Raw genomic sequence first — 26,490 nt, 5'->3', positions numbered from 1 at the left:
TTGGCCCAGCCATCAGTCCACTGACTCACTCACCCAAAGAGCCAAGATGGGGAGAATGTAATGAGATTTCCTAGCATCAGTAAATGCCCCCGGGGTTACCTTTTGGGAAGCCACTACCTGAGCAAGCAGTGCTCTGTAAGTATTTCCGAGTGGGTGCAGAAGTTCGTGGATTGGGTGTTTGCTGTGAGTGTGTATACGTGTGTGTGTTTGTGTGTGTGTGTGTGTGTGTGTGTGTTGGGCCAGACATGGCTGGTTATTTATTTCTTTATTTTTAATTTTTATTTTTTTCTGTTTAGAGACAGGTTCCAGTTCTGTCACCCAGGCTGGAGTGCAATGGTGCGATCATAGGTCACTGCAGCCTCGAACTCCTAGGCTCAAAGTCCCACAACAGACTCTGAGTAGTTGGGACTACAAGCGTGCACACTTATGCTTGGTTAATTTTTAAAAAGTTTTTATTTTGTAATGTCAGTGTCTTGCTGTGTTGCCCAGGCTGGTCTCTAACTCTCTAACTCAACTGATTCTCCTGCTCTGGCCCAGCAAAATGCTGGGATTACAGGTGTGAGCCACCATGTCCTGCCTGCTGGTCCTTTATACTGTACCTCAAGTTGGGCAGTGAAATAACTAGGTGGGTAGCAGGATGGGGGCAGATAAGAGAGCTCACTGGAGAAGCTACCAGCTTTCTGTCCCCCAACCCATTCCTCCCTCACCAATTAATCTTAGGAAGAAAGTAAGACAGGAGGTGGTGGGAGGGTTGTGAGCTAGGGCATGGTGAGGTTTCTACCTGCTTAAAGGAAATACACTAGACTTTAAATCCTTCCCCAGTGAATAAGAATCCCACGCCACCTTGCCCCACCTCCCCTTCAAGGGTGTGGAGACAGCAAGCATTGTGAATTGTTTCTTTAGTTGTAAAATAAATGAGATGACATAAATATATGCCTGGACTTGTTTGAAAATAATTCAGAGTCAGGGATGACAGACATAAATTAAGTTTCCTATGATCTGATAATTGTTGAAGCAGGGTCATGCATATAGAGAATTCATTCTACTATTTCTTTTCCATTTGTGAATATGGTTGAAATTGCCCAAAATAAGAAGTTCAGAAAAAGTATAAGACAAGGCCAGTCGCAGCGGTTCCCACCTATAATTCCAGCACTTTGGCGGATCATGAGGTCAGGAGTTTGAGACCAGCCTGGCCAACATGGTAAAACCCCATCTCTACTAAAAATACAAAAAATTAGCCGGCTGTGGTGGTGTGTGCCTGTAATCCCAGGTACTCAGGAGGCTGAGGCAGGAGAATTGCGTGAACCCGGGAGGCGGAGGTTGCAGTGGGCGGAGATAGTGCCATTGCATTCCAGCCCAGACAACAGTGAGACTCCGTTTCAAAAAAAAAAAAAAAAGTATAAGATGAATGCTAATGCATACATCCTTGCCCAATTTGCTGTTTTCAAGGAGGCCAATCAGTGGCCAACTTCAAGGGGCATTAGTATGATTTGCCCTATGCTTCTTTGTACTAGGGAAAGAAACATTGTTAATTCCAGAAAATAAGGGCACATGTGAATGCCTGTAGTATTTCCCACTCCCCTAAATTCACAGACATTAGAAGCCCTCCCAGTAACACAGCCTCGGAATCAAAGAGAATCTGCAAAGCCATGCAGCCAAAGTGAACTCTGTGCTACCTGTGTGATCCTGAATGGGTCCCGTCTTGCTGGTCAACACACTCCACTTGAGCTGCACGTGATTGTCATGTTCCCAGTGGCAGAAGGTCTTGTGAGAGCCCCAGCCAAATTCACAGTTAAAACCATATGTAGGAAACTCTTCAGTGGGTGGGAAGTAAAAACAAGAGACAGGCAGAGAAAGACACATTTGATCATTTAGGGTCACAAAAGCCCTTCATTCATTCATGGAAAGCACGATTTATACAACTTTATGTCTGTTTGAAAATTCTGGGAAAGCCAGGATTACCAAGAAACCAAAAGATGCATGGAGATGTCAAAATGTTTGCAAAATCACATTTAGTAATTTCTTTAAAAATCCAGCTTTAAAAGGATTATGGACTGCCTGTCAAATTGGGTTTACATAAAATTTCCAGGAAGGCTATTTTCTAAAGCACGTATATTACATTTGCAACACTCTCCCCATTTCCACAGTATTTAATATGAAAGCCATTCTGTTCTTGAGGATAAATCATATAAGTTGATACCCGCCAATGAAAAGAATCTTAATTAGAGATTGACCCATGAAGCCTCAAAAGTGGAAAGTAACTTGGCGAAATGCCTCACCCGGGAGGTTTTGTCTATTTCCACCTCACCAGTTCATGCTTCAGGTCTTTAATGTCAGGGTTAGAATCTCTTAAGCATTTTAAGATGATTTTTTTTCTTCCATGCTTTCTATAAAGTCGATTAATTTAAGTATAAATTTCTGCTTTTTTAATTTCTAAATTTACATATAAATTGTTCACCCGGCTTAAAACCTCAATGCAAGGTCATCTAAATCCAAAGCCCATTTCAGTAGCTACCCGTTTTTTACTTTACTTTTCTTCTTTTTTTTTTTTTTTTTTTTTAATTTATTTATTATTATTATACTTTAAGTTCCAAAGGTTTCCTTAGGAATCTGAAAAGACAGCGTGAATGAATTCACGGGAGTGACTTGCCTTGTGTGTGCCCTACGAGGTGCTGTTGGACTATGGGTTTTTAAAACCCACAGCCTGACTTTTACGCAGCCTCTTTTTGAAAAGAGCTGAACTTTTAAGTATGGGAAAAATGAAATCATCGCTACTTATCCCAAGTATGACTGTTGTTTTCGTAAACATAAGCTAACAATAAAAAAAATTCTAAAGACGAAATTCTCAGGTTTCTGCCCCCTCCTTTCATCTTCCCTATAAAGAACGAAGCCCACAGACGCAGCTGCTTTCCCGGGTGACTAAGGGCCTCTAGGCTCATCACTGAGTGTAGGCAGTCCACGAGATGGCAGCATTGAAACAAACAGGGAGGCGCCTGGGGCGTCTGGCCCGTTGAACTTAAAAATAAGCCTCAAAAGAATCCCTATGAACAATAAGGGAAGTCTGGTATTAGATGCTGTATTAGGGTCAGGCCAAGACCTTATCTCCTTCTGAGCTTCTCTTTAACTTGCTCGTGTTTAATACAAAGTATCTCGCTTTCTGCTCTGAGCCTGGTCTCCACAGCCCCTCCCCCAATGGTAGGAGGAATTTTAATGGGAAGATTTATGGAATAGATAAGAATGGTTTACTTTGCCTTTTTAGTTTGTAAGGAACCCTTTTCTAGGGCTAATGTCAAATTTTGGAAGGAATTCGCCATAAGAACTATCAAAAAGGAGCAGTCTGGATTCTCCCAATGATGCTGTGACCTCCCAAAGGCTAGACAGAGCCAGTTCGGGAAAGTAAACTAGTAAGCTATGTGATGTGTCTAACATGAGCACTTACATTTAGTGCAAAAAGGCTATATTTTTCACAGCTATAGTGTCATCAGAGAGATATATTTCAGGTATCATAGCCATGAAACAGGACTTCTTAAGGCATGGGAAACCCGCTCCAAAATTTACCACACTTTTCTGCAGCAAGATTGAATTATGTAGATGAAGTACAGTCAACTGAACGGTGACTGAATGATTGAGCCACCTTGGATGCCAACGCCTACGACCCTGAAATGTATTGTTGCATAATCTCATGTTAGAAAATGTTAATATCGGAACATGTTAATGTGTGTGTGGTATTGATTTTTCTGCTTAAATACACTTTATAAAACATGCACATTCAGGATAATGAAAGCTACCCCAGCACACACAGTTCTGCCTATATTTACCTTGTTAATGCATTACATTTATTATCTATAGAACAGAAAACGACATCATCCATTATTGTGGCTATTAATATTCTGATGCTATCATAAAATGTAGGAACTTGGATATTTTTGAAATGACCAGGACATGGAACCCCTTTGCCTGAAAAAATGTTTCAGGCACTTCTTCTTGCTTCAGAGAATGACAGTCTGCCTTTACCTTCCAATGTCCTTCCTCATTCTGTACATTTAACAAGGTGAATTGCTCTAACTTTTTGTATTTTACTGCCCTTTTATCCTCTTGTCTTGATCACATAACTTGTGGCAATTTGGTTATTTAAAGGATATGTTTTTAAATCAATGCCTTTTGTTGGGGAGGGTTATGGAGTGACCTTTCAGCTTGGCTAGAAAGACAAACACACAAACTACCCATAAACATTTATAGAAAGGAAAAAGAAAGAAGGACAGAGGAAAGGAGAAAGGGAGAGCGAAAAGAAAAGAAAAACAGCGAATGAATGAATGAAACAAACATCTAGGACTACTGACGTTTACGTTTTCAAAATATTACCCAAGCCCTGGAGGGGCACACAACTCTCATTAAATTCAATGGGGGTAATCCAGCTAAATCCCTTCTTGACTCTTAAAAATAGCAGGAAACAATATTCTGAACTTAAAACAAATTTATAGCCTCTGAGAGCAAGTACCAGCTGTGCTTGCCAAACCCATCTTGCCTGAAGTTGGATCATTAGCACCACATGCATGCATAAGGATTTAATTTTTAAATCTGATATTCCAAACTTCTATAGAGCAGATTAACTCACTTATTCATAGACTAGTCTTTCAGTCTAAACAAGCAGAGGTGCTCAGGCCCATACAATCATGGGTGATGAATATACTCCGAACTGCTGCAGGAATGCTGGAGGAGCCTCAGAGGGTTAGAGCTCTCGCCAGAGAGAACTGGATTAAAAATATAAGGATCCCATCACTTGCTGGTGGAGGGTTAACCAGCTTTTCTGCATCTGATTACATAAAAGTATATAAATATTACATGCCCATGGAGTTTATTATGTTGATGAGAATCAGTAAGATGAAATCGTAAGACTCTGAGTTGAGTCTGTAATGGCAAAATGGAATTATGATGAAGGTTTTGAGGTCTCATTGACTGCTGCTTGTGATGACACTTGAAGAATCTGAATCCTGCAGAACAGTGTGGATCAAAGTATCAGGAGACTTGGGCCACCAGGTCAGCTCTTCAGAGTCAGACCTGACCCCTGGCTGAAGCATGCTCAAGTCCCCGTGCAATATTCTGGGCATTGACTTAGCGAGGAGGTTACAATCAACAGAACTCCTTCCAGGAAGGTCAGACAGTCCATTAGCCACAAACAGAGACTTGGAGTCCAGATTCATGACTTAGACAATGGGGAAACAGGAAAGCAAGTCAATTTGCAAAGGACTCTGCACTGACTGTGAAATTCAAACCGGGTCAGACCACCCCGATCAGTAGACCCGTGTGGTTTGAACTGCACTTGTTCAGAGGGTGATAGCAATAGGTCCTACTGTTGTAATTCGCACACCTGCCCTCTGACCACAGTAGACTCTGTGACAAGAACGACTGGCCCCTCTGAGAAGCCATCCCTCAAGTGACCTTGAGATTGTGCACAAATCAAATATGTTAACAAAACCACTCCTGCTCTGACAATATTGACCTTCAACATTCAGGGAAGATTACCTAGATTTGGAATCTGATATAACTTCCCATTTTCTACACAGCTCTTGTTCACTTTTTTTTAACGATCCCTACCCCCTTTCATAGTCAAGGAGAAGAGGGATGAGATGAAATAAATTAGCTGGCAACTTCATAGTGGCTTTAATTACCTCTCTGGCAAGAGAAAAAACTGCAACAACAGCTAAAAGGTTTGTTATGTGATCAGAACTTCATTTATTCACCTCACCCCTCTTCCCTATCCCAGAAAGGACATAGAGAACCAACTGGTGGTCATTACCCTTTATCCTTTATCCACAGAAAATCTTCCCAAGGGCTGAGAACTTACAGGAAAGGCACAAAGAAAAGGAGAGGCAGGGCTGTTCTCATGAGTACCTTCAGTTATGGGAGGTGCCCGCACAGTCTTTGAAAGCCACATTTTACAACTTAAGATGTGTGTAGGACTACACCATTTTCTGAATTTCGGCAGTGACTCTTCTGTTTCATCTCTTGGTTTTGTAGGGGGTGTCTGGGCTGTGTGGTAGCAGGAATTTTGTCAACCTGAACATGCTATAGGGCAGCTGGGGGTTAAGTTCGACCGAAGACAAGTTTGTTTTGCAGTTTAATCAGGTCAACAGTGACAGCGTCCTTTAAGAAAGCATACTAATTAGGGCGGCCCTTTCTACTTTCTGCCTAGCTGGGTAGTGTCATACCGTTGAGGAAACATTGATATACACCACACGCCCCATTAATAAATGACTGCAGAGGCCAAGGCTGAGAGGGCTTCAATAGAGGAAATGGGAGAAAGCTGGAAAACTGACCTGCTCACCTTACTCTAATGATTAACTTTAAAGTATTTAAAACCTCTGATTGCTTATACTGACTGTTTCCCTTCGTGTATGTCTGCCGGGAAGAATTTTACAGGATACTAACTAAACACAAAGGCCAGCGAGAGGAAGGCCACCGTTTAACCGTGACTGGCCCCTGATCGACAGCAAACCAAGAGCTTTAAAAGTCGTTACGCTTTTCTATTAATAAAAGGATGAGGAGGTGCTGTTCCCAAGGGTGTGCTTCTCTCCGTGCACAATTATAAACTGCGGTTTCCTGAACCCCGTTTCATGGCACGCCCACTGGAAACGCTGTTGTAAAACTGCCAACTCCATGGCAGGCAAAACTGACAAACTTTGCCTGTCTGGGTTTTGCCGGATTGCGATGAAAATAAATAGTCGGGCTGTGCTGCCTGTGAGATTTCCTTCTCCTGTAGTTTGCAAACACAATCCATGTCCTAGATGTGCTGCGTTTAAACAAAGTATGTTACTCCGTTCCTTCAGTGGAGAGCTGGGATTGTCACCATTTGGCAATTACTGATGGAGAAGGAAATCTCACTCCCTGCTGCATATACATGTGGATGAAAGGAAAGCAATATTTATGGCTCATGCTTGGAGACCAGATGCTGTGTGGCATCTCTCCTTCTAGGACTTTCAGGGAAACTGAAAGCGAGGAGCGCAGCCGCGGAGAGGAGAGAGGTACATGGAATCTGCCACATTTCATATTTTATTTGATACCTGATTGTATGGTGCTGTCTATGACCGTGGGCTTTTCTGTGGCCAGCACAGTGGTGCCACCTGAAAAACAAAAACAGCAACATGCAAAAATAAGAAAACGGTAGTGAATATGCAGGAGAAAAATGTACACTTACAAATGTCTATCAGAGGCAAATATTTTCCATAGAAAAATCCTTTTAATTTCAGTGGTAGCAATTGTTTCCCTTCAATTTTGTTCATCACCATATCAAATTCAAATAAACCATTTTTTTACCTAACATACTTCTTTTACAAATTTACAGATAAAATAATTGTCTAAATTAACAAATAGAAGTTGTATATATTTATGGCATACAACGTGATGTTTTGGTACACTTAGTAGAATGGCTAAATCAAGCTAGTTCACATATGCATTACTTCATAAACCTATTTTGGGCTTTCTTTATGGTGAGAACACTTTAATCTCTTAGCAATTTTCTTTCTTTTTTTCTTTCTTTCTTTCTTTTTTTTTGAGATGGAGTCTTACTCTGTTGCCCAGGCTGGAGTGCAGTGGCACAGTCTCGGCTCACTACAACCTCTGCCTCCCAGGTTCAAGCGAGTCTCCTGCCTCAGCCTCCTGAGTAGCTGGGATTACAGGCATGTGGCACCATGTCCAGATAATTTTTGTATTTTTAGTAGAGACAGGGTTTTACCATATTGGCCAGCCTGGTCTTGAACACCTGACCCCAAGTGATCCGTCCACCTCAGCCTGCCAAAGTGCTAGGATTACACGTGTGAGCCACCGTGCCCAGCCTGCAATTTTCAAGTAGACAACGTATCCTAACACCTTTCTTTACAAAGCATTCAGAAGGCACCCAGAAATTGGGACTTCACTCCATGGGCACTCACTGATTCCCAGACAAAACACAGCACACAATTGCAACAGTGAAAAGCAAAGGCCTCTGCAAAAGCAAAGTCACCTCCTCGGTGACTTGGGTATTAAACTTGACCTCAACCTCTAATCTTTAAATCGTTTTCCAAGGTTTCAGGTGTGTGCCTTCAGGGAAGTTGCAAGGCTAGTCCCCACAACCTATTTTAAAAACTGGAAAACTGAGGGTTTAAAGTAAGGTGCTATGGGTTCCTCCTCTGTTTGGCTACCGGAGCTGTTTACTTTCCTTCAGGACAAATACTCTGCCCTGTATGTGGTTTGGAGAAGCTGCAGGAAGCAGCAGGAGAAGGAGAACAGGAGAAACATTTCACAGTCCCAGTTCTTGTGAGCAAGAACAGGAGAAACTTGTTCACAGACTGAACAAGTAATACCCTGACTGCTGTGAGTTTCCAATGAGTGCAGGCCTACTGCATCTCACTGGTCAGGGGACAGGCTGTAACCTTGTCTATTGAGACTTAGCTTCACCTTCTCTTCCACCTCTTTACTCACTCACCCATTTCCCACTGTTCATCATTATACTTCTGTTGTAAAGTAGTGTTCTTAAACTTGCCCAACCATAAGAATCACCAGAACGCTTGTTGAAATTGCAGTCTCCCATCCACCTGTCCTCTCTAGACCTAAATGAGAATTGGAATCTCTAGGCGTAAGGCTTTGAAATCTGTATTTTTTTGAGACAGAGTCTTGCTGTCACCCAGGCTGGAGTGCAGTGGTGCCATCATGCACTGTAGCCTCAAACTCTTGGGCTCAGGGGATCCTCCTGCCTCAGCCTCCTAAGTAGCCAGGACTAGGTGTGTGCCACCAAGCCTGGCTGATATATATATATATATTTTTTTGGAGACAGGGATCTCGCTATCTGGCCCAGGCTGGTCTCAAACTTCTGACCTCGAGTGATCTTCTCGCTTTGGCCTCCCAAAGTGCTGGTGTTACAGGTGTGAGCCACCATGCCCAGCCAAAATCTGTATTTTTGAAAGCTTCTCAGATGAGTCTTATAACCCACTGAGTTTGGGAAACAGTGGTTTGCTGTTTATTACATAGGTGCTTGAGAAAGCTGTTTCTCCTTATGTCTATCCATGATGCAGATTATGGTTGGAAGTAACCTGTTATATCCAGATACAGTATTGAACCAATTCAGGGTAAGTGAATGGGGTGGGCCCATGACTACCATGGAAAGTTCTGGAGGTGGTTACAGGGTGCCATAATTGTGCACTTCCCAATAATATAATTCAATAAAGATTTGTGATGATCTTTATTCGGGCCAGGCCTATCTGGCAGTTCCCACAGATCAGAAATCATGTTACATTTCCATAGCATGAATCAGAGAGCCATAAAATTGTGCTCTTGGAATGGTCTTAAGATTTCTAGGCTAATCAACTGCAGCACCAAGTCACGGTACCTCAGTTCTCCCAGCAAATATGCTGGATGAGTGGTCACATGTGTGCAAGGCCTCAACAAGGCAGGCACTAGGAAGAAGGAATTATATGTACTATGGGTTAAGAAGGTGAATCTATAATGGCAGAATTGGAGGGAGGCCAGAATACATTAGCATTCTGTTCCCCGTGGTCTTATAGGAGAAAGATTCAAGGTGAAAATTTGCTTTTTAAAACTGATATGCATAATCGGTTTTGCTATAGGTTGGGAAGCAAATTCCACTGTTGGGTATACACAGCTCCAATGTAAAATTTAGCTGTCTGGTGCCTTTGAGGCCAAGTGTATTATCTAATGACTTCCAAGGCATTTGCAAATGAGTAACTTGAGGGAAGCATCTTCACCTTGGCTAGGAGGTCTGGGAGAGCACATTCTACTCCTTTCCATGCATTTGGTAGAGTACACCTGGAATTCGGCGTGGTTTGTAAGTAACAAGCATTTCACTACAATATTTCTCCCCTCTAGATACAGGTAGGTCACCCCAGGAGAATAAATTAAATCAACACCTGTGCTAAGGAACAGACAACCCCTAAAGACAGCATTGATCCCAATTTCCATGTTCCACCTATCAGGGTTAAAGCAATAATGCTCTTGGTTTGGTTTCATCACACTAAACATCCAACGTTTGTAGTCCTGACAGCAAAGCCTGTGCCAGAATTAGCAAAAAGGATGCAAAATTGCTCGTGAGCATAGGAGATGTGTAGTTTCCATATAAAAAGGTGTCTGGGTTAGGTGAGGTTTTTGCCCCTTGCAAACAATGGCATGTGAGCACATCCATTTTCAGAAAAGAATAGCAAATAGTTTTGTAAAGTACAAAATGTTTTAAAAAGAAAAAGATTGCCTTCTTGCAATAAATGGATATGAAGCATGAAAATGTCTTCTAAAATGACTTCTTCTTGATGGAGGTGTGGGACAGGCCTTATCAACATCCTCAGCAGTTCTTAATATATGAGAGTATTTATAGAATTATTGAGACAAACGTGCTGATCTGGGAATAACTCTTTTTCGCCATGGTAATATGTAAAAAGAAAAAATCAGAATGAACTTTCTTCTATCTACCAAAGAAATAATTTAAACGCTGTAGGTAAAGCAAAACCTTACAGTTTTGAAAGGTTGTCAGTGTTTCCACTATAAATGACCCATTTTCTGTGGTTTGTAACTCGCTGCCATACACAATTTGCTCCAGGCTAACATACTCGCCCTATTTCATTCAAAGGCTTCAGTTTCAATTGATTCAGTCATGAACTAATGCAAAAATGAGAAGGCTGGTTGTTCTGATATGAGGAGTAAATCTGAGGCTTTGTTTCTAATCAATATTAACTGACCACTTTAGGGTTTATGAAGAAAAGAACCCCTTCCACAAGAGGGCAATTGAAAGGGTACACTGGGATCCTGCGATCATGCCTTTTTTATGAGAAATTTCACTATGGATGTGTGACGGGGTCTGTAAAAAGCCTGAGGTTTGTGGCAGAATGTTTACAGGCAACCCCGGGAAGCTTCCAGAGGAATTGGTTCATGGAATAGTACTCTGTTTTTTATATCAGCAGTTGAGTTTTCAACTTGAACTTGACATCTTACACAGAATATGCCTCTGCATTAATTAAACTAAGTTTTGTGGCTTGTGGCTGCTTGTATACAAGCATTCAAAAGTTCATAGCAATGTGACATTTATTGGCCATATGAATGTAAATGATTATTCTGGAAATTTGGAGAGAGACAGCTTTAGGAGGTGGGATTTAAATGTAAACCCAGTTCATAGTACTAAATTTCTGGGGCAGATTTTCAATTTTTTTTCTTTCTTTTACTCTTTATTCCATCTCAGAGTGCGGAGCTCTCTCGCTCCTTCAGAGGAGAGCTTTTGAAGTAATTGGAAATGTACTGTAGGACATTTCCTTCCAGATTTTGCACGAATGCATTAGCCAATAACATGGCCTTATTATGAAGTTACATGGTAACGCCTTCAGTTTTGCCCATGGAAATTAATTATGTGGGCTCTCCGAGGCCCTTCTGGGTAAAAACGCAGACCTGCATTCAAAAGCTCACTTTTAATCTAAAATGAAAGTCAGATGCTATTGAAACTGCATTTTGACCCAGGGAGCAATAAAAGTCCCACGATACCTTTTGCAACCACAGGGTGAAAACCCTAGTGCCTCGGCCAATTTCCAAATGGTGTAATCCCATTTCTCCACTTGCCTAATACTTCCTCTGCCATTCCAAGTGGAAGAGAAGGTCACTTCCTAGCTTTTAGGGTTTTAGGAGATTAGAGAGTAATACTCTAGATTAATTAGTGAGACATTCGGCACACAACATCGCTGATGTGTTTGCTGGCCGGTGGTGATGTGAAATAGCAACTAATTCTGCCTTTGTAAATGTTAATGTATAATGATTTACCAAATCCCAACCTAAAAGCCGCACTTCAAATATAAGCCTAATTTTATCCATTCGTTGGATAAAGGATCCATTCAAAAAAACTTGTCCTCATTAGAAAATGAAAATAAACATTCTGAAGTGTGTGGTTATGTAGGGGCGGTGCACGTGTTATGAGGGGAGGGGGGCCTGAAAATAAGGATCAGTTTAGCACATTTAGCCATGGAGAAATTCTTATTCAGTTAAGATAATCCTAGCCTTCGGCTCTGAAAATGGCTCAAATGGTTGTTTCAAGTGGTTGTGGCTATTAAGAACAACTCGTCTATCCAGATGACATGATGAAATGAAGATGCACGTGTTCTGGCAAGGCAGCTTCTATTCCTGGGCAGCTCTTTGCCATGCGGAGTTATAAGCACACACACAGGCATTAGCCGGTCCCAACTACGACATGAACTGAAATGGTACAGCAATGGGATGAAGATGGTTTCTGCACCTGTGAGCTGGAAGTCATCACCTGTTCCACTGTGGCAGTTGGCCTGGTCGTCATCACATTCATCCACCGGGTTCCCGTTGGGAGTGGTCGGTCCAGCTGTAGGGGCTGAAACAAGATCCAAGGATTATTATCTCACACCTTGGAAATGTATTCTCAAGCCTCTGGCTGTTGGATCTGCTAATGCTTATGCAGAAAACTTTAATCTGCGGTAAGAAGGCCAGGGGCATGGTTTGCCTCTCTTTCAGGAGCTAGATATGCTTGGATTCTGCAGAATGTACAATAGCAGAGCCTGCTTTGTTTCGGTATTTGATTCATATCTGCTGAGTAGAGTTGGCTGCCTTAGCATTTTATACGTTGTTATCTACATAAACATCCTTCTTCTGAAAAGCTCTGGAGTTCTCACTGGTTATTTATTCAGGACCCCGGAGTTGAGAACTTTGAAGATAGAGATTTTGCTTGAAATGTTTTCCCTTTCATTTTCGAGGTGTTAGAGCACTCACTTGTCATAAATTCTTTTATATTCTTAGTACTGACTAAGTTTGCTAAGTTTATATTATAATTCTTCCCCGAAGGGAGTCAACATTCACATTTAATGCAATAGTGCTTTTTAAAACCAAACCAAACCAAACAAACAAAAAACAGTGATTCCATTTCTCTTTAAGCAGCTTCTCAAACTGTGAGCCCTCTCTCCAGGGCAGGTGTGTGAGAGAAGTTGTCTCAGATATCCCGGGGTCATTTTACATGAACTCTCATAGGACTGCATTCCACTGTTCACAGGTATTCCTATATCTCTGAATTCGCAGTTGAAAGGTATCCAACATTAATCAAAGACTGCTTTTGAAGTCCTTTAAATTTCGTTCAGCTATTTTTTTTCAGCCTGTTACTCATTTTTGCAATCTGTTTAATATTTTACAGTTTTTGGCATTACATTTCACTTTATAAGACTTGAGATAATGGATAGTTCTCGTGATGTCTGAGAACCATACAAGATGTTGGTGGCTGGGGGCTGTTCTCTTCTGGCCAATAGGAATGTGTCAGTAACTGCTGCTTTCTCAGTAAAAATCTGACATTCTTTGAATGGTGCTGAAACACCAAGCAGAGTTATGGCACGTGGAGAAACAGAGCTAAGTTTCAGCTTCTTCAATGGCCCAAAGACACACACCAGTAATAACTAAGAAGTTACCATGTGCAAATAACATACATGCCATTCAGGCCTGCAATCCAGACTTTTTTGTAAAACACATACACCCGTATTCTGGCCTCTATGTATTGCTCTCATTGAATCAGTAGCATCTTCTCTGGCAAGCCAGACAGTTGTCTTTCTTCCCTAAGCTCTCCTTGCTCTTGATAATGTGCTACCTTTAAGTATTTAAAACTCTATTCATCTTGCTGATTTTTCTGCATTCATCAAGCTGTTTCTAAAGGAGGAGTTCTGCATTATAAATGGCCTGAGGTAGTGGCTAGCTAGATTCACTAGATTCAACGGAAAAAAAAGAGGAAGCGAATGATACGTATGTTCCAGTTTTACTATTTGAAAATATATTATCTTCTGGGGTTCTTTATCTCTTTTTTCTTTTTTCGATTGGGAGTTTCGCTCTTGTCACCCAGGCTGGAGTGCAATGGCGTGATCTCAGCTCACTGCAACCTCCGCTTCCCTGATTCAAGAGATTCTCCTGTCTCAGCCTCACGAGTAGCTGGGATTACAGATGTGAGCCACTGCACCCAGCCCGTGGTTCTTTATTTCTTAAATATAAGTGCTAGCACCTAGGACAGACACTCCTGGGAGGCTGGAGTGGACTGCATCTTTCTCCTGCATTCCCTTAGGTGTCTCCCCTAGAACAAGGCACAGAGTAGATATTTAATAAGGGCCTGTTACTGATTGAAGGGAGAAGAAAAGCATTTCTTTTCACCAATCATATCAAAAAGCTTTGACATTACTTTCCCCAGATGTTTGTTTCACATATGGCCCAAGGCAATGTCCTCACTTTTGTGAGTGCTTGGAAACATCTGTAGGCAAATCCCTTCACCGATCATTTCTACCTCACTACAGAAGTGACACTAGAGAGTGGAAGCTCTAACTTCCCAATGAGTCCTCCTTGCCTGCTGCCTAGACAGGGCTGATTTGTCAAGACAGGGGAATTGCAATAGAGAAGGAGTTTAATTCATGCGGAGACAACTGTATGGGAGATAGGGGTTCTATTATTGATTGGGTTGAGGTTTTGAAGGATAATTTGGTGAGTAGGGGTTGAAAAGTGGCAGGTGCTCATTGGTCAGGTCTGAGATGAAATCACAGGGAGTCAAAGGTGTCCTCTTGTGCTGAGTCAATTTCTGGTGGGGACACAAGGCAGGATGAGCCAGTTGATCGATCTGGGTAGTGCCAGCTGATCCATCAACTACAGGGTCTGCAAAATATCTGAAGCCCTGATCTTAGATTTTACAACAGTGACATTATCCCCAGGAGCAATTTGGGGAGGTTCAGAATCTTGCAGCCTCCAGCTGCATGACCCCTAAACCATAATTTCATTTTTTTTCCCTAAACCATAATTTCCAATTTTGTGGCTAATTCGTTAGCCTTGCAAAGGCAATCTAGTACCCAGGCAGGAAGGGGGTTTGTTTTGGGAAAGAGCTGTTATTGTCTTTGTTTCAAAGTTAAACCACAAGTTCCTCCTAAAGTTAGTTTGGCCTACGCCCAGGAATGAACAAGGACAGCTTGGAGGTTAGAAGCAAGATGGAGTCAGTTAGGTCAGATCTCTTTCACTGTCATCACGTTCTCCTTACAATTTTTGCAAGGGTGCTTTCAAAACTTCCAGCAGGCTATCTTTTCAACCCTCCATTCACTCCACCTCCTAAATTAGCATCGCCTTCCAGAATCCAGGCTACAGATTTCGCATCCTGAGAGCAGACTCCCTTTCCAGATGACCACGTTTCTCTGTGAATTGAACGAACGCATCTGCAGTGAATGGAGTCCACCCATCCCTTCTTTTTCTTGGCATCCTTTGCCAAAGTCCTGGCACATGGACATTCTTGGTCTGTGTTGATAGTGCCTGGATAATTTAGGTGTCTGGGGCATGACTACAGATATGGAAACAACCACACAGTAAAGAATGGGAGAAAATGGCCTGCTTTTAAATAAACACATTGAAAAAGTAGCTATGAATTATTCAGGAGTATGGTGATTGATAGCTGAAGATTCTGTCATGCATAAGTAAAGTTTTATGGTATTTAATGTGCTCAGGAATATAATTATATTTGGTAGCTCAAGACACAAATAATTGTAAAATTGCAAGAAGGTGACATTAAAACGCATTCTTCAAAACAACTGTGAGCATATATGCTCGGCTGATTAACATCTGGATGCCAACAATAGTCATTCTTGAAGCTAGGCTGGAGCAAGACCTCTATGGGGATAGAAAAACTGGTGTAGGTTACTCATTTATGTCCAAATCTAAGGCAGATGGGGATTCTAGTGCATAAATATATTAAACGGTACAATAACCAACTCAAAATATTCATTTCATTCATTATATGTTCAAAGAGAGTGCAGCCATGGGGTCAGCGTGTGGACTGAATTTGTACTTGATATGACCTTCATATAATAATCTAAGTGTAGGCAGTAACGTCACTCTACTTTCAGACACGTTGTCTCATGTAAAGTTCTGTTTCTCTGCAGCAGCCTAAGATATTCATCCAGGATAATGTCTTGCTGTCTTAGTCTGTCAAAGGCTGCTTTCTGTTTCTATGTGCTGGTAATCAACACTGCAGACAGAAACTGGATCAGATATCGACCTCTAAATAATATTTAAAGGGCAAAAGTGGTTGCCAGGGGTTGAGAGAAGTTGCCTGCTTACTGGGTAAGGGGTTTTCCTCTGGAGTGATGGAAATATTTTGGAACTAGAAAGAGGGGAGTTGGTACAACTGAATTGTAAATGTGCTAAATGCCACCGAGTTGTGGTGAATTTTATGTTATGTGAATTTCAACTCTATAAATTATCTCTTTTTTTTTTAAGTAAAGAGAGACAATCTCATATAATCCAAGGAGAGTCATGCAAACAACCCAAGACAAAAGTAGGACTGTGAAGGTGCTGCCTCGTGACATGTGTCAGAGCTTTGAGCCTCACTGATGGGCAGGCACCGAGATATGGGGCCTCCCAAGGGAAAAGGGTAGGCAATTTGCAAAGGCGCCATCAGGGGCCTAAATGCGTGGAAGAGGAAATTTAAAAAGGAATGAGAATTAACTCTGGAGATCATAATTACCTTCCACTTCACAGCCCAGCAGCTCCATTCGGAGCCCCAGTCCGCCATGAGTGGCTCTCTCGGGGTAGATCCTGATGAATCGCGTGGAGAGAGCTGGAAAAGTCCGCAGCTCAGGTGTGTCATAGTTGTTGTTGCCCTCAAAAGACTGTGAAGCATGAAAAACACAGGGCATTAAGAAAAAAAAAAGTGCTCCCCTTCAGCAACTGTTTCTTCCCTCCACCAGGACTCTGAATAGGGCAGAGGAAAAGGCTTCATTCTACCACTTTGTAAATGGTGGACATCTCTTTCATAAATGAGAAAGGAAACAACAATGAAAGCTTCTCTAAGAAGTGACAGATGGCATTTGTTTATTTATTCGTTATTATTATTTTTTGAGATGGAGTCTCACTGTGTCGCCCAGGGTGGAGTGCAATGGTGCAATTGCACCTCTCTTCAGTCTCACCCTCCCTGGGCTCAGTGATCCTCCCACCTCAGCCTCCTGAGTAGCTGGGACTACAGGCACCCACCACCATGCCTAGCTAACTTTTGTATTTTTTGCAGAGATGGGGTTTCACCATGTTGCCCAGGCTGGTCTTAAACTTAGGGGCTCAAGTGATCCGCTTGCCTCAGTCTCCCAAAGTGCTGGAATTACAGGTGTGCGCCACCATGCCCAGCTAATTTTTTGTGGAGACAGGGTGTCACCATGTTGCCCAGGCTGGTCTCAAACTCCTGGCTGCAAGAGATTCTCCTGGCTTGGCCTCTCCAAGTGCTGGGATTACAGGTGTGAGCCACTGCTCCTGGCATGAGTTGGCATCTCTTTTGAAGTGTGTTCCTAGCTTGAAGTCCCTGTGACAGTTTTCAGGAGCTTGGCCACCCACTGCCAGTGCTGCTACTGACTTAGTTTCCTTTTCACATGCCCAGATAGATCAAAATCCTTTCTGGAATTCTGAGAAGATGGAGCAACGACTAGCCCTGTTTTCCTTTTCAAGAAATGGATGAGCCTCCTTGTGTCCTCTTCTCCAGCATAATTCTTAATCCCATTCCAAATGGGAGAAGGCAGAGGGGGAGGAGGAAAAGAAAATTGTCTCATCATAAGGAATGTCCTTTTAGATATCAAACATTGCATGACGTTTGATAGAGTAAGGCATTGTTCTAACTGCTTAAAATCTATGTATTCATTTAATCCTCAGAACAACTCATTTTGTCATCTTCCTATAATATTGAAAAACCATAAAAGTTTCTCAGTTGTTTCTATAGAACCTAATCTATGATTCCTAACACACCTTTCCACTGAAAAAAATCTCTAACGTGAAAAAGAAAACTGATAAAATGGTCCATTTTAGAGCAGCACTTTTTTTTTTTTCTTGAGACAGAGTCTCGCCCTGTCACCCAGGCTGGAGTGCAGTGGCATGATCTTGACTCTCTGCAACCTGCGCCTCTTGTGAGCAAGTGATTCTCCTGTCTCAGCCTCCCAAGTAGCTGGGATTGCAGGTGCACACCAATATGTCCAACTAATTTTTGTATTTTTAGTAGAGATGGGGTTTCACCATGTTGGCCAAGCTGGTCTTGAACTCCTGACCTCAAGTGATCTGCCTGCCTTGGCCTCCCAAAGTACTGGGATTATAGGCATGAACCACCATGCCTGGCCACATATTTTTTAACTATTCAGAGATTTTAAAAACATGTTACATTTAATTTTCCAAATGTAGGTAAATTCGCCATGAGGTACATTCTATATTATGGTCCTTTTACAGACAAGGAAACTGAGGCACAGAGTTGTCAAGTCATTGGCCCATGGCCATACACACAGCAAGTGGCAGAGCCAGGACTCAAATCTAGGTGGTCTTAACTGGCACCCTTAACCACACCACGATGATGCCTCTGCCCTTACAAACCATCTAGTCCAGTCTCCTCATTTATTTATTTATTTTTTTAGAGACGGAGTCTCGCTCTGTCACCAAGGTTGGAGTGCAGTGGTGCGATCTCAGCTCACTGTAACCTCTGCCTCCAGCTCACTGCCTCTGCCTCACTGCAACCTTGAAGATAACCTTCAAGCAATTATCTTGCCTCAGCCTCCAGAGTAGCTGGGATTACAGGCACCCGCCACCATGCCTGGCTAATTTTTGTATTTTAAGTAGAGACAGGGTTTCACCATGTTGGCCAGGCTGGTCTCGAACTCCTGACCTCAGGCGATATGCCCACCTCAGCCTCCCAAAGTGCTGGGATTACAGACGTGAGCCACCGAGCCGGCCCAGTCTCCTGATTTTAATAGGTGAAAACACCATGGTCCAAGAAACATCTATGCCCAAGGCCACACATTTAGTTTCATTAGTTTGTCTTTAATCTGATGCAAATTGGACTAGTAGACCTGGTAGATCAGATGGAGTGGCTGGCCGGCCCCAGGCCATGCCAGTCAGGAGTAGAGCCATGCCCAGTAGTTGTGTCAAGACATCAAAAACCAGCCTAATATGTGCTTGTTCGGTGGTGGAAATGTCATAACAAAACAGTGGAAGCATGTCAGTGAAGACAGATTGGGTAGGTTGCAACAGAATCAGCGGGTTTCTGAGTTCTAGAAGTAAATTAATTGGCCTTTTCCAACTCAGAAAAGCCTCTAGGAGTTTAAAAATGCATTGCTAATATAGGCCCGCCTCTTCCAATTAAAATTGCTTTCTTTTTTTTTTTTTATCAAAAGTAAATTCACTATCGGGGTTCCGCACTCTTTATGTAACTGCAATTGCTGCCAGTAATTGAGACTCTGACACATATTACTGTTAGGCCCAATTAAGTTGTTGTCAGTAAGATACTAATTATAATGAAAATACCATTACTACATATGCAAGTTCTGTCTGTTAACATACCTCCAAAGAGCATAGGAGAAAAGCATTTATATCTATGGAATCCCAGGCTCATCTCTTCATTTTAACTTGAGCAAAGAATTAACACAATGTAAATACATTATAAAAGCTGTCAGTGCTGAGCTGGGAAGAATATTAGTAATGAAAACCCATATGGAACTAGGCTAACTGATATAATAAACTTACTTATGAATTCTTTGTGTTCTGTTGCTAATTATGTTTTAGAAGATGAGGACTTAGGGTGTTTGGACCTTCTCTCTGTTGCTAAAAAGTCTAGTTAATGCAAAGATTCTGATATACCTTGCCCATTACACACTATTTTTGGGGTAGAGAGTGAGGAAAGGGCATTGAAAATTTAAATCCATCCAAGTGCTGTGGATTTCACAAAACAGAGTGCTCATTTTACTTTTACATAAAAGGTACTTGGCATCTTAAGAGGTAGCCTTCACTTGTAAAATTAAATATAGCATGTTTTAAAAATCTTCATATAATTAAAAACCATGTTTCACTCTAAAATGGAAGATTTTCACCCATTTCTTTTTTTGTCTTAGAGATTTTATTTCACTGGAAGGGTGTGTTAAGGAATCATAGATTAGGCTGTATATAAACAATGAAGAAGCTTTTATGGTTTTCAACATCATAGGAAGATGATAATGATGGATAGAATCATATTTTAGAAATAAACCCAACACGTTCAACCAATCTTGAATTGAGTGTTTTGTGAAAGTTGAAAGATGTGTGTTGGCTTCTCATGGAATTCAGTGCTGGATTTACTACAGAAGAGTGATAGCTTTAGATCTGGTTGCAGACGCATGAATTATATAGAGACAGGGAAGCACGTGATGCATCCTATCAAAAGCATATGGTGACTTGTTTTCTTTCTCTCTCAGAGCCCTAGTGTTGAAGAACATGTCACACCAGCACACGCCGCCGTCGCCAGCAGCAGGAAGTTGTTGATTTGCAGCATATTCACACTTTCTGATGCAGTCAGAGCCCACTGCTTCTCAGAAAAGATCCACTCAGAAGGGAACTCCAGTTTCTGATTTTTTTTTTTTTTACTTTTTCTTCCCCCCAAACAAGGCACAAAAGGGGAAAATGAACTGGAGACAAGAAAAAAGGTAGCTGCACAGAGAGATAAATATAACACTGAAACTATTTTAGAAACCACAAGTTCAGGAAGGGAGAGATGGGAGAGAGATTCAGATCTTTCTGATGGCACCCAGCCCTGTCAGTGGCCTGCTGCGCTAGTGGTAGCCGGCGGTTTCCTTGGAGGCTTCACATTTGGAGGGAGTGGGAGCTGGTGACACAGCCTGGCTTCTTTGCTGCCTGCAATGCCTCTGGCCTGAGTCACTATATTAAGCCAAATTCCCACACTTGCTTAGAGAGGGAGTGAGGGTAATATTCCCTTCAATAAGCTAAAATCTGTTTTTCACAAGAGGAGTAGGTCGTGGCCAAAGAAGGGATGGAAAGGCTAAGACCAAAAGGTCAGTTGTGTTGGTATGAGAAATATCATTGCTGAATATAATTCCCACACTGCACACAGAACTTAAACTGCTGGTTGTCTGTAGGTTGGTCCATATTTGAATCCTAAACCAGCTTCTGGGCCACCCAGCACACTGCAGGGTATCCTTTCCAAGTTGCTGTTGTATGCTGGCAAATAACTTTAGCCATCACTCTAAGTAAAATATAATGACTGAGGTAGATCTGTTTGGTTGAAAAAAATTATACCGTGCATTTTGGTGAATGTTGGAATATTTTTGTGTTGAGATTTCCTTTTCTTTTCACTGGATTATCAAAAGCCTACTGCATCTTAAAAGGGTTCAGTGTGTAAAGAAATATACTTAAAGCCAGGCACGGTGGCTCACGCCTGTAATCTCAGCACTTTGGGAGGCCGAGGTGGGCGGATCATGAGGTCAGGAGATTGAGATCATCCTGACTAACATGGTGAAACCCTGTCTCTACTAAAAATACAAAAAATTAGCTGGTGTGGTGGCGGACGCCTGTAATCCCAGCTACTCGGAAGGCTGAGGCAGGAGAATGACTTGAACCCAGGAGGCGGAGCTTGCAGTGAACCGAGATTGTGCCACTGCACTCCAGCCTGGGCAACAGAGCGAGATTCCATTTCAAAAAAAAAAAGAAACATACTTAAGCATTATTCACAGTAGCTAAAGGTGGCAGCAACTCAACTATCCATCAGTGGGTGAATGGATAAACAAAGTGTGGTATAAACAGACAATGAATATTATCCAACCTTGTGAAGGATGGAAATTCTGACACAATGCTACAACACCGATGGCCCGTGAAGACATTATCCTAAGTGACATAAAGCAATCACAAAAAGACAAATACAGTATGAGGTCCCTAAAATGGTTTGAATTCACAGAGACAGAAAGTGGAGGTGGTCACCAGAGACTGGGGGCAGGGGGACTGGGAGTTGTTGCTTAATGGGTGTAGAATTTCAGTTTTGCAAGATGAGAAAGTTCCAGCGATTGGTTGCACAATATACACATACTTAACACTGTTGAACTGCACACTAAAAAGGTTAAGATGGGAAATTGTATATTATGTGTATTTTATCACAATTAATTAATTTTTTTTTTTTTTTTGAGACAGAGTCTTACTCTGTCACCCAGGCTAGAGTGTAGTGGTGCGCTCTTGGCTCACTGAAACCTCCGCCTCCCGGGTTTAAGCAATTCTCCTGCTTCAGCCTCCAGAATAGCTAGGACTACAGGCACATGCTGCCACACCCTGCTAATTTCTTGTATTTTAGTAGAGACGGGGCTTCACTGTGCTGTCCAGGCTGGTCTCGACTTCCTGAGCTCAGACAATGAGCCTGACTCAGCCTCCCAAAGTGCTGGGATTATAGGCGTGAGCCACCACGCCCGCGCCTGGCCCATAATTAAAATGTATATCAAAAAACAAAACACTTAAACTACAGGTAGGTGAGAGATGGGGGAAGGGCAGACCCAAATGACTGAGTGGTGTCTGCAAGGGGTTCTGAGCACTGGCTGGATAGCTGCTGTCAGCCCCGGGCTTCCCTGTCTCCTGTCTGCCTGTTGAGCTGTCCCTCCTTCCCTCCAGGCAGGGAATGGGACCAGCAATGCAATTCTTTTGCATGTGATCTCAGACATCGCTTTTCATGCCATATTCCAGTCTTCCTAGAATCAAGGGTCTTACTGACCCCATGACACACCTCCTCTGATGTCCTGGCTGGAAGGAAATAAGAAGAAGCCCTTCACTTTGGAAGATCGAGATGGGCAGATCACCTGGTCAGGAGTTCGAGACCAACCTGACCAACATGGGGAAACCTTGTCTATACTAAAAATACAAAAAATTAGCCTGGTGTGGTGGTGCATGCCTGTAACCCCAGCTACTCAGGAGGCTGAAGCAGGAGAATCACTTGAACCCGGGAGGCGGAGGGTGCAATGAGCTGAGATCGCGCCATTGCACTCCAGCCTGGGCAACAAGAGCGAAAACTCCGTCTCAAAAAAAAAAAAAAAAGAAGCCCTTCCTCAGGAGAATGCCAGAGGCCCTTGATGGAAGTTAAGGACGCGAGGGACGACTTCCTGCCAGTCCCCAGCCCTCACCTTTGCCTTGCGTTTACTGTCGTCCATGATCATCTTCCAGTCGGAGCCGTTGTTGCTGTACCCGATCTTGAACTTCCTCATGAACACCTTGTTCTCTCGGTGCTTCCCACCCTGAATGATGATGCCCCTCACGATCTTCTCCTCCCCCAGGTCTATTTGGAGCCACTCATTGACGTAGGAATGAGGTGCGGGTGGCAGTGCCCAGCCGGAGCGACTGGTTACCAGGCGGATGTTTTCAGGCATCCAGTTTCTGTCCCCTTGGTTGGATGATGTGATCTGGGAGTCAGAAATAAGTCCAGACACCATACCCAACATTCCGGAGCAAGGATAATCTGGGAGGTGAAATGAAATAGATAATGTAAAATGATTTTCTGGGCGACTCCATGCTAAGAAAGAAAATACAACATATGGAATAAAGACATGACTTTGTACCCAATCATATGCAATTTTCAGTCTCTGGATTATTTTACAGTAACTCTTCCCTCCCTCAAACTTTCCTCCTGCGCTGTCAGAATTCCTATCTCTACACTCACATCCCAGTAAGGCGAATCTTCAATAAAAGATACATTCCCCCCTCTATGAGGTCTTCTAAGTTTAGTATTCATATTTCAATCTCTTTGGTATCCAGAATTTATCCCTGGATCAAGTACTGGCCCTGCTTCAGAGAAGTTCATAGTTTATGATGGATTGGAGATATGCATAGAAGTTATTCCAACAGCAGGAAAGTTGCTAAAACGAAGGTAAAGAGACAGTGATGCAGAGGTAAAGAGAAGAAATGCATGACTTAGCCTGCAGGGGTAAGAGAGGACCTCCCAGGGCAGGTGACGTTTGAATTGAGTGTGGAAGAATAGTGACCACGATCCCCCGCAACCCTTCCCCCCACCCCTATTTCTAATTGCATTGGGGACTTCCCACAAGAATGTCTCATTGTCATCTCAAATGTACCATCAGCAGACTAAGACAGTCCTTTCCCTGGATACTGCATCCTTTCACTGAACCCTGTCTTTTAATTGGTGGCATCACTAATCATCCAGTTCCTGGCTAGTCATCTTGTCATTTCCGTTTGGCTGCCAAATCCTGTTGTGTTTTTGTTAAGTAAAAGAAAGCAACAAAACCCTTGTCGCCTCCTTCCTTTCTTCTGGATTTATCCTGATCCGAGCGCTCTGGTCAGGGTGCTACATGAGCTCTTGGTTGGCCTCCCAGACCCCACTCTGAATCTCCACTACACCAACTGCTATCTAACTTTTCAGAAAATGTTGTTTTAACCATGTCATTCTCATCCTCAAAAATCTCCACTGCTAAATGAAAGAAGCCTGACACAAAAAGGACAAATATGGTCTGATTCCATGGATATGAGTAGCCTATCACTAGATCAGTCAGATTCATAGAGACAGAAAGCAAAATGGTGGTTGCCAGGGCTTGGGGGAAATGGAGATTGGGAGAGTTAATGTTTCATGGGTGCAGAGTTTCAGTCTGAGATGATTATAAAATTCTGGAAATAAGGTGATGCTTGCACAGCAATGTGACTGTACTTAATGCCACAGAATTGTACACTTAAAAATGTACAATGATAAAATGAAAATGGTTAAAAGTGGTTGAAAATTGTTAAAGCAGTACATTTTATGTTATGTATATTTTACCCCATAATATAAAAGAGAAATCTTTTGAAAATGTGCCATGGTTTTCCATTACTGATGGGAAGATATCAAAACTCGATCTGGTGTTCAAGACCCTCATTTTGATTTCATCCCATTTGCCTAATTTGATTTTCTATTACTGACAATACATCTCAGTTAACCAATTCTCTTCTCATACAGTATCGACGTTATCCTCATCATTGCCTTTGCTCAAAACCCAGCTTAAGACTCAAAAAAGCTTTTCAAGCTACTCCAGCATTTATTCTGAGCTCTCCCATCTCAGAAATATGATGTAAGTAGCACAGAGCTCAGCATTCCACTGCTCTCTAAGGCTGCAAGATTGTTAGTGATATACCCACAGCAAGACTGTAAGATCTTTGAAGGCAACGAACAGCACCATAGACCCTTTTATGTCTTCTAAAGCAGCCCAAGTAGCTTCTGAGCACAAGGAGAGCATCAGTCATTGATGAATTCAATGGTGGCTTAATGACAAAATGTCCAACACTTCAATTATTTTCCTTTATAAACTGTATGTCCCAATCAAGAACATGTGCAGGAATGATAACCTATTTTTCTTTGAAGCAACTCAATTCTGCATAATGTAATAAAAAGTTAGCCTAAAAATATAACTACCCCTAAGTGAGAGGCAAACATCTAATGCAATTAAACTAAGTCCATGTTATCAGCTGAACCTTAAGAATTCATTGCTCAGATACTTTCCACAAGAGTTCTATGGTCCAAATCACGTCATTTCTTTACTCAGACATTCACTGCCTTCTTGTCTAGAAATTATGCATGTCATTTTCAATCAGGCATGCAGGCCTTCCATACCATGTCCTTGCAAGGCCTCTCTCCCCATTCACTCCTTTAACCGGTGCCAATTGACATGAAGAACTTCCTTACTTCTGGGAGTCTGGAGGCTTTCTTTCTATTCCCTCAGCAAGGAATTCCCCATCATCTTACCCTTTCCATGATCTGAACTTTTTAAAATCCTGACCTGTTTTCGAATGCCACATCACTTACTCGGTTTTTCTGTTCTCCGTAACTAGACACAGTTTTCCATTTCTGGGCCTCTTCACACCACTTTATTTGCATGTCCCTTTTTTCTTTTCTCTCTTTTTTTTTTTTTTTTTTTGAGACGGAGTCTCACTATATTGCCCAGGCTGGAGTGCGTGGGGTGATCTCAGCTCACTGCAAGCTCCGCCTCCCGGATTCACGCCATTCTCCTGTCTCAGCCTCCCGAGTAGCTGGGACTACAGGCACCTGTCACTATGAATGGCTAATTTTTTGTATTTTTAGTAGAGAAGGGGTTTCACCATGTTAGCTAGGATGGTCTCGATCTCCTGACCTCGTGAAGCCTGCCTTGGCCTCCCAGAGTGCTGGGATTACAGGTGTGAGCCACCGTGCCTGGGGCCCCCCAGCCTTTTTTTTTTTTTTTTTTTTTTTTTTTTTTTTTTTAAGAGACAGGGTCTCACTCTGTCACCCAGGCTGGAGTGGAGTGGTATGATCATGGCTTACTGCAGCCTTGAACCCTTGGCCTCAAGCAATCCTCCCACCTCAGCCTCCTGAGTAGCGAGGACTACATGCAGATGCTACCATGATTGGCTAATTTTTAATTTTTTTGGTCTTGCTATTTTTCCAAGGCTGCTCTCAAAACTACTGGGCTCAAAAGATCTTTTGCCTCCCAAATACTGTGGTCCCAGGTTTGAGCCACCACACCCGGCCCTCAAACGCTGATGAGCACATTTAGTTCTTTGGAATGCTGCTCTCTGCCTCCCCAGATTTTAACTTCTTTGAGGACATGAACTAAGTCATATTTTTCTGTTTTCTATGACTCTTCATGCCCTGTTTTATACATAGTATTTGCTCAACAAATATTTGTTGAATGAATCAACTTAATACAATAAAAGGCAGCTGTCATTTTC

The 26,490-nt window shown here is 42.4% G+C and overlaps 1 protein-coding gene across 6 annotated transcripts in view; it reads right to left on the bottom strand.

Annotated features, from left to right (window-relative positions):
• The window catches only part of NRP1 (neuropilin 1), a 149,916-nt gene that overhangs the window by 5,822 nt on the left and 117,604 nt on the right, over window positions 1–26,490 (bottom strand). For 3 of the 6 annotated variants that reach the window (XM_031652402.1, XM_031652401.1, XM_031652403.1), the window contains 5 exons: window positions 22,929–23,260; window positions 16,508–16,652; window positions 12,254–12,358; window positions 7,062–7,121; window positions 1,677–1,814 (listed from right to left, as the gene is read on the bottom strand). In XM_031652402.1, the coding sequence (XP_031508262.1) occupies window positions 1,677–1,814; window positions 7,062–7,121; window positions 12,254–12,358; window positions 16,508–16,652; window positions 22,929–23,260 (780 nt within the window). Of the gene's footprint in view, window positions 1–1,676; window positions 1,815–7,061; window positions 7,122–12,253; window positions 12,359–14,971; window positions 15,298–16,507; window positions 16,653–22,928; window positions 23,261–26,490 lie in introns of those variants that run through there. The other 3 variants (XM_031652404.1, XM_031652405.1, XM_009214225.4) reach the window with 2 other exon arrangements.

The sequence above is a fragment of the Papio anubis genome, chromosome 11 (genome assembly GCF_008728515.1).
Source record: "Papio anubis isolate 15944 chromosome 11, Panubis1.0, whole genome shotgun sequence".
NCBI classification, from domain to species: domain Eukaryota; kingdom Metazoa; phylum Chordata; class Mammalia; order Primates; family Cercopithecidae; genus Papio; species Papio anubis.
This window is presented reverse-complemented; position numbering and strand designations above follow the sequence as displayed.